Source organism: Diadema setosum, chromosome 1 (assembly GCF_964275005.1).
Source record: "Diadema setosum chromosome 1, eeDiaSeto1, whole genome shotgun sequence".
NCBI classification, from domain to species: Eukaryota; Metazoa; Echinodermata; class Echinoidea; order Diadematoida; family Diadematidae; genus Diadema; species Diadema setosum.
The window spans coordinates 22254577-22268650 of NC_092685.1; the positions used below are offsets into that span (position 1 = coordinate 22254577).

The 14074-nt window shown below is 39.1% G+C and overlaps 1 protein-coding gene across 1 annotated transcript in view; it reads right to left on the minus strand.

The window, feature by feature from the left end:
• Nucleotides 1-3080: 3080 nt before the first annotated feature.
• Nucleotides 3081-14074, minus strand: part of LOC140228388 (protein Smaug homolog 1-like) — a 72518-nt gene continuing 61524 nt past the window's right edge. The window contains exons 10-11 of the mRNA XM_072308611.1: nt 8825-9029; nt 3081-4365 (exon numbers count right to left, since the gene is read on the minus strand). Coding sequence (XP_072164712.1) covers nt 4328-4365; nt 8825-9029 — 243 coding nt within the window. The 3' untranslated portion in view covers nt 3081-4327. The remainder of the gene's footprint in view (nt 4366-8824; nt 9030-14074) is intronic.

Here is a 14074-nt window from a genome sequence, read left to right on the forward strand (position 1 = left end):
TAATGTTAGACACTTGCTTTTTTTCTTCTTCTAGTTTTGTTTGCTTCTTTACTCAGAGGTGGGGGTGGGACTGGCTCTGGCAGCCATGTTACAGAATTAATTCCTACATCTTTACAAAGTCCAGGGTTTTGTGATGCTACAGTGTTGACCAACTCCTGTAACGGCTGTTTACATCCATCTATTTAAACAGCGCAACCCCCATCCCCCATCCAGTCTGGTATCCTCCAAGATAAAACTTGAAAAAAACTCCCACTGACACCCTGCCACGGATGAAATACCATGACCTCATCCCCACTGGGAGCAGGCCGATTCTTGCACCTCTTGGAAACGTATGCAGCAGTAGCGCAGCTACATCCCACTCAATTCCTCTACAGTAGGCGTGGCAACTATCAACTTGTATACAAAAGAGCAATTAATCCAAACAGAACCGTAGACACTTAATTCTGTATGAACACTTTATGACTTCTACTGATAAATCCCATATCACCTGAGCATATCATCGCCGGCGTGACGAAACCTTACATCTCAAATTTCGGTCGAAATCCCTTTCTTTGATTAACTGCCAGATAATCAGCAAAGTGATGTCCTGTCCAAATCCTAGCTGTCTAACCCCAAAACTGAAGCCACCATGCAATTCCAAAGGAAAGGCAATCCCATTTGTTACAGTGCTTTGGCTGCCACGTTTTATAACTCTTCTGAACATTTGACATATTTGAGATACAAGGTTTTGTCACCCCAAAAGTGGTATGTCAATAGAAAATAAAGACACTGTGTGGCTGCTGTAATCAAACTACAACTAATTCATAAAATGGGGCCCTCTGACTTTAGCTCATGAACCATTAGTAATGCATCCCCTCCACAACCTAACAATAACCAAGGGCACACATCCCTGATTTAACCACAACCAGACCCAAAAGAAGCTGCACACTGATAACACAAATCACATATAACCTACCCCTCATTACAACCATGAGCTATAGTCATAAAAGCATCAAACAAACAACTGGTGTGTCAATACAGAATAGGAGGGGCCATATTTATGGGTGTACAAGTTTGCAACTCCATATTGCATGTATTCTATTTTCAATTTGGTACACCAATCATGTAATTTATTTCACTGACAGACGTAGAAGATATGCATTTCATTTTAAGCCAGTAGCTCTCAGAAGTTGAAACAGCATGTCAATACGATAAGTAACCACCCTCATAGCCAGATATCCGCTTCACTTTTATTTCCCCATTATATTTGTCGTCCCCTATAACTGCTCATTTAGTTCTAGTTTAAGATAAATAACAGTCTGACTAAAATTAGACTATTCTATACAAATGATTTACAAATGACAGAAACTGATTTGTTTTTTCCCATACAATTAGACAGGAGAGATAGATAGATAGATAGATAGATAGATAGATAGATAGATAGACAGACAGATAGATAGATAGATAGATAGATACAAAGAAATGATGAGAAGTCACCTTTACTACACTCAGTTCCATGTGATACGATGCACTGTAGCACTGCCCAGCAATGCAGATATAAGCACACATTAAATATCAAATGAAAAATCACCTAACACATATCATAAAGGCATTTGTTGTACATCACAAAAATGATCCACGCAAAAGGAGGGTTTTGTTTTTTTGGCCTTGAAATTCCATTAAAACGGCCTGCGCTTGCGGCCCGTGCTCATGGCATAATCAAAGAATAGACAAATGAAACGCACAAAGGGCATACCCATAGGCTAATCTCTGTATGAACAAGTGGCAAAAGCACACACAAGCCTGCACAGATTTTTCTCTGTGTTTTATACAGCATGAATGCAAAAACCTTCACATATAATTTTATGTAAAGAAAAAAAGAAATATGTGAACAGAAAATGGGCCTGCCGTTAAAATATATCATACGTGTCTTAGTTTTCCACATAAGTCTTTACAATAAATGTGTTTGCATTATGAGAAAATACAGGAATCTAGTCACACGTTGCTGTGTCAAACAGCAAATCATGTTAAAAAACTACTGTAAACAAGTTCAAGTCTAAAAGGGAAAAATATACAAAATGATACAATACTACTTAAGCACCATGTTAATATCTGTCCGCCAAATAATGTAATATGGCCAGCATGCAATTCATTAAGTAAATATGAACAGTTTAACAAAAAGTCAAAGAACAGAAGTTACCAGTATGGTGGGACAGAAAAGCAGACGAGAGATTAAAAAAAATACAAAGACATACACCAAATGCACCAAAATATCTGCATGCTGGTTCAAATGCACTGCTCATCACGTGGACACTCAATCTAAAAGACCCACAGTCTTCCGAACTCGTTCCGAGTATGGCACCGCTTTACTGTGACTCAGACTACATCACATACACATAATACTAAAATATTTGATTCCACTGGAGCATACATAGAGCACATTATCTGAAACTCACTCATTTGAGCAGCTTTGCTCTTCTTTTTCCTCTTCCTCCTTATGAAAGGAAACTCACAGAACAATTCTTGTGATATCACCTAAAAAACAAAATTCAGCTTTTTCCTGCAACACATTCTATTTGTTTCTATCATACACTAAACTGGCATAAAAATAAAGTGAGAATAACCCGCTTCTCTTTCATAAGTATTTTCCCTTCCTCTTTTTTTCATAATACAGGATATTGTGTCACAAATATATGACCAATCCTGTTATAACAGTAGTCTAAAATCAAAACAAAGCAAAGTAAAAGGCTGGTCAAGCCCCAGAATAAAGTAGTTTCTGTGAGACTCTGACTCGATACAACACACAGATATTTTCCACGTTGTCCCAAGTTCTTTCTTGGGTACTGGCAGTCCGTCCCTGTCTGCAGCATCTAACAACTGTCTCTTCTTCTTCCATCGTCTCTGCGTGCTACAATACAGAGTGGCATTCTCTTCCCCCACCCCCTCCCCCATCTCCTTGCAGCAGAATGTTTTCTTTGGTTTGCCTTGTGCAGTAGCTGCGTAATGTGATGACCATCTGCACGACCACCTCCTCTGCCAGCCCGCTGCCTGCAGCATCTACCACCTCAAGCTGAGAACATTCCCTTCCTCAAACCTGCCTGCCCACACTTGTGTTGTGTTACACATCACGTCGGGGCATTCTGCTGCAGGTATAAAGGTCATATTGTCACTTGTACATTGCGTATGGCAATCTTCACAGCGTGTAATAGAGTAATAAAGGGGATTTCACTCTTCTGACGGGACTGGTAAGGTTGGGTATATCACACTCTACATAGAGTATGCAAGACAAGCGGGTACAGATGGCAACCATAAACTTTCAGCCTGATTTGTTTCCATTCTCCTCCACACAGTCGTAAATGCAACGCTGTGCAATGTCTTCTACGCTACTGCCAGTGTGAAACGTGTACCTCTTGCAAACACTTATTACAAAAATTGTGTCTTTGTCAAATTGATGGCATACTTAAACACAGCGGCTTCACTGGGAAATTCAGTGACCCATTTGAGTTGCAAATAGACTACCTTGACTACTGTGCTTATATAACATTTTTTGTTGCTATGCGAGGCGGGACACACACCTTGCCATCTTCCCGATTGTACATGATTGCCCGACACCATGGCTTGAATTGCAGACATTACATATCTCTAATAGTTGCAAATACCGCCATTGACTGCTATACATCAATTAGACAGGGCGACGTATCTCATGTCAGTGAAAGCGCAAGGTCTTGAAATGTCTACTCTGCTTTGTAACTGCAAATGATTCTACAGGCATGCACTGATACAGCAGCCGTTTAAGCATCATTTGTTATCGTTTACACCACTAAAAGCTAGGAAAGAAAGATAGAATGCCTGTGCTTTGAATTCTGCCATTTTCTCGTGTGGAAACGTTGCGTGTCGTACAGGGTGACGGCCATCTACTGCACGCTCTGCCTTGTGGAGTGCAGGCTGGGTCCTGATACAGTCGTCAAAAGCCGTGGTGTGTCGGTGTGGCTGCTGGCTTCTAATGGCAGAGCACGCTGATGTTCCAGTCTGTATAGCACACAACAGCTTGGCCCTCTCCGCTTCACTGTCATTTCACCCTTTTGCTCCCACTTTCACATCTTCAGCAGGCAGCCAAAGGTTTCACAAGTTCAAAACGGAAATGAACGAAAAAAAGCGAGGGGGGCCGTATGATACCAGAAGGGTAGTGCAGCCCTTCCTTGCATAGTGGTTTCCTTATATATCATTCTTTGTTTTGTTCACTTTTTTTTTTTTTCGTTACACAATGTTTCATTTCATTTGGCAATATCTTTGCTACTCTGTCTGTCCTCCGCTTCCACAGCACACCATGGGGCACTCAGGGGCTGCATCAATGTCTTGTCAGGTCTCCATTGTGCTCTGCTTCATCTGTTTGGGAGATGGGTGATAGAAAAAAAAAAAACAAGGAAAAGTAGAAATTACGCGGTGCGTAACATATGTCCCCGCCGGAAGTAGCATTTTGTAACAAAATGTGCAATATAGGTCAAAAAATCAAGGTCAAAGGTCAAAGAAGTCAACGGTCAAAATTCTGTGTAGAAGTTTTGAAGCCCTCACCTAGTGCCATCACATAAAGCAAACGGAATCGAAATCGGGTTAGAAATGGCGAAGGAGTAGCATTTTGTAGCCAATGTACAATATGGGTCAAAAATCAAGGTCAAAGGTCAAAGAAGACAAAGGTCAAAATTCTGTGTAGAAGTTTTGAAGCCCTCACCTAGTGCTATCACATAAAGCAAACGGAATCGAAATCGGGTTAGAAATGGCGAAGGAGTAGCATTCTGTAGCAAAATGCACAATATAGGTCAAAAATCAAGGTCAAAGGTCATAGAAGTCAAAGGTCAAAATTCTGTGTAGAAGTTTTGAAGCCCTCAACTAGTGCCATCATATAAAGCAAACAGAATTGAAATCGGGTTAAAAATGGCGAAGGAGTAGCATTTCGTAGCAAAATGTGCAATATAGGTCAAAAATCAAGGTCAAAGGTCAAAGAAGTCAAAGGTCAAAATTCTGTGTAGAAGTTTTGAAGCCCTCACCTAGTGCCATCACATAAAGCAAACGGAATCGAAATCGGGTTAGAAATGGCGAAGGAGTAGCATTTTGTAGCAAAAATGTACAATATAGGTCAAAAAATCAAGGTCAAAGGTCAAAGAAGTCAAAGGTCAAAATTCTGTGTACAAGTTTTGAAGCCCTCACCTAGTGCCATCACATAAAGCAAACGGAATCGAAATCGGGTTAGAAATGGCGAAGGAGTAGCACTTTGTAGCAAAATGTACAATATAGGTCAAAGGTCAAGGTCAAAGGTCACGACTGAAATTCTGTGTAGAAGTTTCAAAGCTCCCATGTAGTGCTATCATATAAAGCAAACAGAATCAAAATTGGCTCATAAATGACAGAGAAGTAGCAAATTGAAGATTTTGATCACACACGGACGCACACACGGACACACGGACGGACGGACGGACGGACACACGGACGGACGGACGGACGGACGGACACACGGACACACACACGTACGGAGCCCGTTTCATAGTCCCCTGCTCGAACTCGTTCGGCGGGGACAAAAAAACAGAAAGGAAGAAAGAGAGCAACAACGCAAGGAGTGAGACACATAATGATATTATACTGTAGGAGACTGGTTGCTCTACTGTAAGCTTTGTCTGCACATCAATCAACAGAATATCAAATTGCAAGGTTATCTTCGGGCTTTGAAAAAAAAAAAAAAGAACAGTCCTGCTTTGCAAAACAATAGGGGGGGGGGGGGTAGGGAAGGGCAAGGCTGGGCTGGCATCATGAACTGACAAAAGATTGTCCATTTGTAGACAGCCCAAACTAAATCTTACCTAACACTGTCCCATACAAATCTGATACATATACAATCATCACAAAATACATCTGGCAGTTTGCAATCATACTTTTCAACAGAAATAAAAACGTCTAATGTTTAACATACTTTTGTATGCACCAAGGACTAATGCATCAAGTGTTTCAGGTAGTGAATCTGACAATCTATCAACTCCTCTTATAATTTTCATTTCCCCTTTTGTTACAGTCTAAGTAGGATCTTTGCAACAGCTTATTATTCCTCTCAAGGCAACCTGAATGCACAGAAGGCACAGATCATATGTATGATACGCCACATATTTTACGGAGTTTCAATTTTTGCGAATTTTGTGTGTTGAATGCTATTCACAATTCAACAGCAAGGAAAATTATTAACCCTATTCTAACTGGGGGGGGGGGGGGGTCAAATTGACCCCCCCCCCTCGACGTTTCGCGCCACGATTTCGCAACGCGCAAAGCTTTTGCCGCGTCGTTTCACGACTTTTTTCATTGAAGTCTCCCGCATATTTTGAGACCAAATTTGCGACGTCCGGGTACACCGTTTTGAAGTTACGTAATGTTCTGCATATGCATGTCAACTAAAAAACAGCTCAAATTCATGATATCGTGTGCAAATCCAATGCAAATTGTGTTTTTTGGTTAAATTGATATAAATTAGATTATTTCAACTTTTAACCACTGAAATTAATCAATTCTAGTGTAGATAAGCCTGAAAAAGTGCCTGCAACAAGTTTTGGCAAAAAAACAATGGAAAACAAAAGGTTGAAAAAACAATAAAATACATAAGAAATTAACAAAACAATAAAAAACAAAAGAAATTAATTTCAATTGAGCTATTTTTTTACACAAAGATTGTTTGATGTGTCTTGAGGAATTCTGACACAAAAAATTTAGCAATCCTCCAGTCTTTTTAATGGAGTTATAGGTGAAAATATGATTTCATGCACAAATTTGCATAATTAATTTATCAAAAATAGAAAGGCAATATTTTTGTATTGTATGACAATGTAATCTTGTAGTTGATATCCAGCTCTATCTTCAGGCAAAATTTCGCGGCGATCGCACGATTGGCGGCCGAGATCTGAAGGGGGGGTCAAATTGACTCCCCCTCAGTAAAAACTTGGTCTCAAATAGCCCAGTTAGAATAGGGTTAACTCTAATCCTACCATAAATGCATCTTACATGCATGCAATTCTCAAGTCATTACAATACTAACTGTACTCCACGATTGTGAATTTAACCACTCATGAAACTGTTGGGAAGTCACGATTTGCAAAAAAATGACTGGCCAGATATGTGATGAATACAGTTTACAGAGACGTTGAATTGTTAGATGTTACAGTATGACAGCCTATAGTCTTATAAATTCTAGACTACGCACTGACAAAACTTACACATAATCCAACACTTTGCTGAAGACATTGTGACTTCTCAAAACACAAACACTGAAACAAGTATGTCGGACAATTATGATCATCTTATTACATTCCAGCAGCAGAGTGATGAGATTTGGTCTTGGAGAAATATTTTTGTCGCCTATTTCCCTGTATCCTTACAAATATAATGTTTCCTGTAGAAGAAAGGTAAATTTGGTAGAGGTTCTGGGGATTTTGACCCACTGAAACAGAAACAAAACTTTGTTTGCATCTCAACTTTACTTGTAAAAACTTATTCATCTTCACCCACACACTGATTTACCAATCCCATTCATCACCCTGTTTCACTTTTCTTTCACGCTATCCTTTCCACGCATGAAAAGTATGACTGATTCATTTTCAAGTATCGCGTCTCTTTTCTTCTTCTTTGCATTCTCCATGTAGTTTTCTTGGAATTGTAGATTTCCACTCCAGCATCCTACTACACAATAATCTTGCTCCTACATTCTGTGAATATGTATTCTTTTGTTGATGCATGTAGGTGTGCATTCCAGCATAGTTGTGTTTCTCACTTCCTCGATGACGTATAGTGGCTGAGGAAAATGGCATGCCCCCCCAAACCTTTTCCTTGTTTTGCAATGTGGACTTATATTTGCTAAAAGTCTTCGGAAATCTTACATCAAGTGCTTTCTGTTGCATTGAGAAGAATAATAAGCTGAATTTTTCTCATTACATGCAGGAAATTATAATCAATCAAATGCAATTACATTATTCTTCATTGTAATTGAAAGGAAGACAACTGCACTACTTTTGTGATGTTACATAAGCAGGGTTTAATATATAACTTTATGAACTTTTCATCTACACTGTATATCATGGACTGATCTTGACAGACAACACTTTAACCCATTGAGGACGAGTCCCGAGTATACTCGGGCAGGTGTCTATGGGAAACGCGTGTTGTAGCAAAATCAGTCCGTCCTCAACGGGTTAAAGGACAAGTCCACCTTCATATATATTAGGATTGAGAGAATGCAGCAATATTAGTAGAACACATCAGTGAAAGTTTGAGGAAAATCAGACAATCCGTTCAAAAGTTATGAATATTCTATGTATCTGTGCAGTCACTGCTGGATGAGAAGACTACTACAGTGTATGATGTCACATGCGTACAACGATATAGGGAAAATAAAAGGAGAATTTCACAAAACTTTACTTTTTGAATAAAGTGCACATTTCTTCGACTTGATTCTGACGTATGTTATGGGTAATATTATTCCCCCTGCTTTCTGAAAGAGAGAAGTTGAATGTTCTTTTGTTATGCGAGAAAAGTGAAAATATGTTGAATTTTCTTTATTCTTTCTTTATATCGTTGTACACATGTGACATCACAAGCTATAGTAGTCTTCTCATCCAGCTGTAACTGAGCAGAAACTTCAAAAATTCATAACTTTTGAACGGATTGTCTGATTTTCCTCAAACTTTCACTGATGTGATCAAATATTATTGCTGCATTCACTCAACCCACATGTCTATGAAGGTGAACTTGTCCTTTAATGGACAACAGCTAAAAGTGGAATGAATTGAAGGGGAATAGCAAAGGGGCCTCCTCGTACCTCCTAGGGCGTGCTCGGTGACACTCCTGCATAACCTCTCCAGTCTGTCTGTGATGTCGGGCTCTCCTAGGCTGTGGAGGGGGGTCTCCACCCTGGTCAGGGGTGGGTGCTGGGGTGAATAGGTGGGTGGAGTAGGCTGGGATGACCGTCGGTTGGGCGCCGACTTGGTTCGCTGCACCATGGAGTGGGCATTGCCTCCGAGGGACTACAAAAACAGAGTGGAAGAAAAGAGACAACCGTTTTTTGGGGGATAGGCCTGCAGGTACACAATATTTGTACACTGGAAATTGTGCAAAGCCATGAATATACATTTGTTGTACTTACTCCTGTGGCTAACAGTACCTTGTAAAACTTTTGTAGACATTCTTGCATTATAACATAATCTTAAGAGGTTAGATACTAACATAATCTTAAGAGGTTAGATACTATCATAATGCTGAAGAGGGTGATTCATTGACCACTGTCAGTATTGGAAAGTCTTGGGGATCTATGCTTCTCTGAATCCCTGGTTACAGTCTAGCTTTGTCATCCTGATGTACAACACCCATGTACCTCATTTTGGAGGTGAAAAACTTTCAAATTTCTGACACACCTCCTCTGAATGTTATTTGTGAAAATCTCCTGTATTTTGAATCACATGATCAAAGCAAGTTACTATAAAATGTGAATGTGAGATGCAGATTATGCTAGCCACAAAATTGCTATTCTATGTGTGTCTGGGACTGTTGACTATGCAAGCTTGTTTCCTTGCTATTCAAAGTGTCATGTTATTGAAGAATTTTCTTAATCATTGTCTTCATGCGGTCTTCTTGCCATGACCTTTCCTGCTTAGACTACATGTGATATCTATGAGATTTATAAGAATATGAATACACATGTACTGAATCGATTTGATAAAACCTGACAAAGATATTCAATGCACCTCATGACAGCTCAATGGATACATCTAGATAGATAGATAGACAGATAGATAGAGAAAAAAGGAGAAAGAGAGAAAAAAAACATGTCTATTCTAACAACTAGATAATTAACAAGGAAAAGTAGAAATTACGCGGTGCGTAATATATGTCCCCGCCGGAAGTAGCATTTTGTAGCAAAATGTGCAATATAGGTAAAAAATCAAGGTCAAAGGTCAAAGAAGTCATAAGGTCAAAATTCTGTGTAAAAGTTTAAAGCCCTCACCTAGTGCCATCACATAAAGCAAACGGAATCGAAATCGGGTTAGAAATGGCGAAGGAGTAGCATTTTGTAGCCAATGTACAATACAGGTCAAAAATCAAGGTCAAAGGTCAAAGAAGGCAAAGGTCAATATTCTGTGTAGAAGTTTTGAAGCCCTCACCTAGTGCCATCACATAAAGCAAACGGAATCGAAATCGGGTTAGAAATGGCGAAGGAGTAGCATTTTGTAGCAAAATGTACAATATAGGTCAAAAATCAAGGTCAAAGGTCAAAGAAGGCAAAGGTCGAAATTCTGTGTAGAAGTTTTGAAGCCCTCACCTAGTGCCATCACATAAAGCAAACAGAATCGAAATCGGGTTAGAAATGGCGAAGGAGTAGCATTTTGTAGCAAAATGTACAATATAGGTCAAAAATCAGGGTCAAAGGTCAAAGAAGTCAAAGGTAAAAATTCTGTGTAGAAGTTTTGAAGCCCTCACCTAGTGCCATCACATAAAGCAAAAGGAATCGAAATCGGGTTAGAAATGGCGAAGGAGTAGCATTTTGTAGCAAAATGTACAATATAGGTCAAAAATCAAGGTCAAAGGTCAAAGAAGTCAAAGGTCAAAATTCTGTGTAGAAGTTTTGAAGCCCTCACCTAGTGCCATCACATAAAGCAAACGGAATCGAAATCGGGTTAGAAATGGCGAAGGAGTAGCATTTTGTAGCAAAATGTACAATATAGGTCAAAGGTCAAGGTCAAAGGTCACAACTGAAATTCTGTGTAGAAGTTTCAAAGCTCCCATGTAGTGCTATCATATAAGGCAAACAGAATCAAAATTGGCTCATAAATGACAGAAAAGTAGCAAATTTAACATTTTGATCACACACAGACGCACACACGGACGGACGCACGGACGCACGCACGCACGGACACACACACGTACGGAGCCCGTTTCATAGTCCCCTGCTCGAACTCGTTCGGCGGGGACAATAAAAATGAAATATCAAAGTTAAGCAACATGAAAAACAAATCTAACATCTGAAAGTGATATATTGTATACTAATGTCTTAATTTTCCTGTTAGATTCAAAGAAAATAAAGTAAAAGCAATTAAAAATTCAAAGAATGTATATTTTGCGGAACAGAACTTTATGAAAATAAACGTCTCTCTGTTTAAAGAAATAGACTTGTATTTGACAGAGCAGGGAAAGCATGGAAAGTGAAATTCACATCTATAGAAAGAGAGAAAAAACAACATGTCTATTCTAACAATTAGATAATATAAAAATGAAACATCAAAAATAAGCAACATGAAAAACAAATCTAACATCTGAAAGTGATATATTGTATACTAATGTCCTAATTAGATTCAAAGAAAATAAAGCAAAAGCAATTAAAAAATTCATTATATTTTGCGGAACAGAACTTTATGAAAATAAACATCTCTCTGTTTAAAGAAATAGACTTGTATTTGACAGAGCAGGGAAAGCATGGAAAGTGAAATTCACATCTATAGGAAAAAAACAATTTTTTGCTTGTTTGTCTTTCAACACTATAGCTCTGTATTTATACATGAGTTACTGAAATGTTGGGAAGTGCACAAAAATACCTATCTAGCACATCACTGCCAAATGGGCCATCTTGGGAAGACCCCACCATTGTAAAAATCCCTGTATCTCATGCATCCCTTACTTCTTTTGTTATGCAATTTGCAATCATATGTTTTTATATCATCAACATCAGAGGCAGGGGAAAGGGATGTTCCCCCAAGACACATCATCAAAAGTCAGTGACTTCACACTAACCACAAAGGTCAGAACTGCATTTATAGATTCCATCTCTAATCTCATTCCTTCACCTCTCTAAAACTCATTCACTACATAAGATCCATGTAATGAGTCATTGAAGCATGTGGTAATTCTTTTACAAAAGAGTCCAAATGAGATGAGAGATAGATACCCATCCCCTATCTCCCACTTTCTATTTCACTTCATTCTACTTTAAAAACTTGCACTGTCATATGCATCAACATAATGAATGCGTTTACAACTGCAGGAAAGTGGTCAATCTTTATAAATGTACTTTACATTGTTTTGGTCGTGATTCACCCACACACACACCTCCTTCAGGTGTAGATGATACACCAAGATTTTCATTATTCCTGGAACAGGAAAATTTGCAGGCTACTAGCAAGCCGATAATCGCAACCCACGGAGATGTAGATTGGATTGAAGCCTTTTGCAAGCACCAAAGGAACTGACACAGATCGGACATAAATGGGCATCATTACTCATATTGCAACCCCTACTTCATAAACAAAGAGGATATCAGCGAGATACTCATCCCTGCAAGCCACCAACCAAGTTCCACTTCCATACAATGCCACAGGGGAAAAAAAAAAAAGTTTGATGACCCATGGAGTACGCAGATCATGTGCCGGCCATACATCGTAAGGCCCACTTCCCGTTTCACCCTCAAATGTAGAAGGTGGCCCCCTGTTGGCTTCCTGTCATATGTAGTCATCTGAGTTCACAGTGGTACCATCCTCTGCTTTAAGAAAATGTGGACTGTCCCCTAGTCCAATCAAATCCTTCTTTCACGCCATTTCTCTTTCTTGTGAGGCGATAATCATAATACTTCTCTGAAGCATACTTTCATTTTTCATGTACGGACAAAAATATATACCATTATGAATTTATGACTATATAAAGTCAGCCATCATACCCTAAAAATAATTCACCTCTCTTACCCTCATCCTAATGCATACAACAAACAACAATAGCAACAACAACAACACCACAAATAGGCTCTGAGGGCAAGTTTTCCCCTCAAATCTTGCGTTTGTTTTGGAAAATTAGCTGAAATGAATGGCAGAAAGAAACGACACATTGAAACCTCGGCTTTAAGCTCTCAAGGCTACAATGAGCACACAAGAACAAGAGATGGCAAGATGCCTGTTTGTCCTATATTTACAATACTGACACCATCACATGTCACCGTGTTGTGAAGTGCAATTATCTAAACTTCTGTAGATCTTGCAGACTAATGAATTAATCCTGATGAAGAAATTGCAACAACAACAAAATGTACTTCTGGAGCGGGGGGCTTTTTAAAAATTCAAATGGTGTTGGATCTTGCAAATTGGAGGCAACCTCAAGGCAACTTCATTGGTTGACAACCCAAAACCTCACACACCATTTGTCACTCCAAACCACAATTTCCAGCATCCTCAGAGGTGATAAGTCATTTTTTCTTTCTAGCCATAAACAAAGCAATGACAAATCCATCTTGTCATTCTTTTTTTCCCCCTTCCTCTTTTTTTTTTTCCTTAAATAACCTGAAAAAGAAGTGGAAAGTCCAAACAACACCTGCTCCACATTGTCTCAGTGATTGCCCGCTCTCCCACATGTTTAGGAAAATATATTATAGCAATCTAGTTTTTTAGAATGGTGGTGATGGGGGGGGGGGTGGTCTTGATGGAGAAAGGCTAATCTGTTGTCGCATCAGTAAAGGCTCTGTCTTATCATTGTACACACAAGACAAAAGCGGCACCCCACAGTCGATTGCAAATTTGTTATTACCTGAACCACAATTATTCCTGAAAATATTAGGATATTAAATGCTGATGAGCTAGGTTCAAAGTCTAACCATCACAGATTACATGATCATCAGAGACTAATAATTTCAACGTAGGAAACGATATACACTTGTACCTTGCATTTTGTATAAAGGTACATGTACAATGTTAGTACCAAGTACCATTTTCAAAGCATTGCAAGATTTCATCTGAGAACAAAATAGTAGTGAGGAAAATGTGACAAAGGTTCATATTTAGCAGAGGTTTGACAGTAAAAATATAAAAGGAAAGTAATCCTCTTCAAAAAATTTCTCAACTTTGAAGACAGCATTTGCTACAGGGCATCATATCATATCTGACTGTTACATGTACGATACAGCTGAATGTATAGACAGCCACTGCTTATATGAGAAAAGAATAGTCCTAGGGATTTCTTTCTATCCTTACGAACATTTTATTCATCTTACAGCACTTATGGCTAAATGGCTTCCTACGATGGCTCTATGTGTGCCACA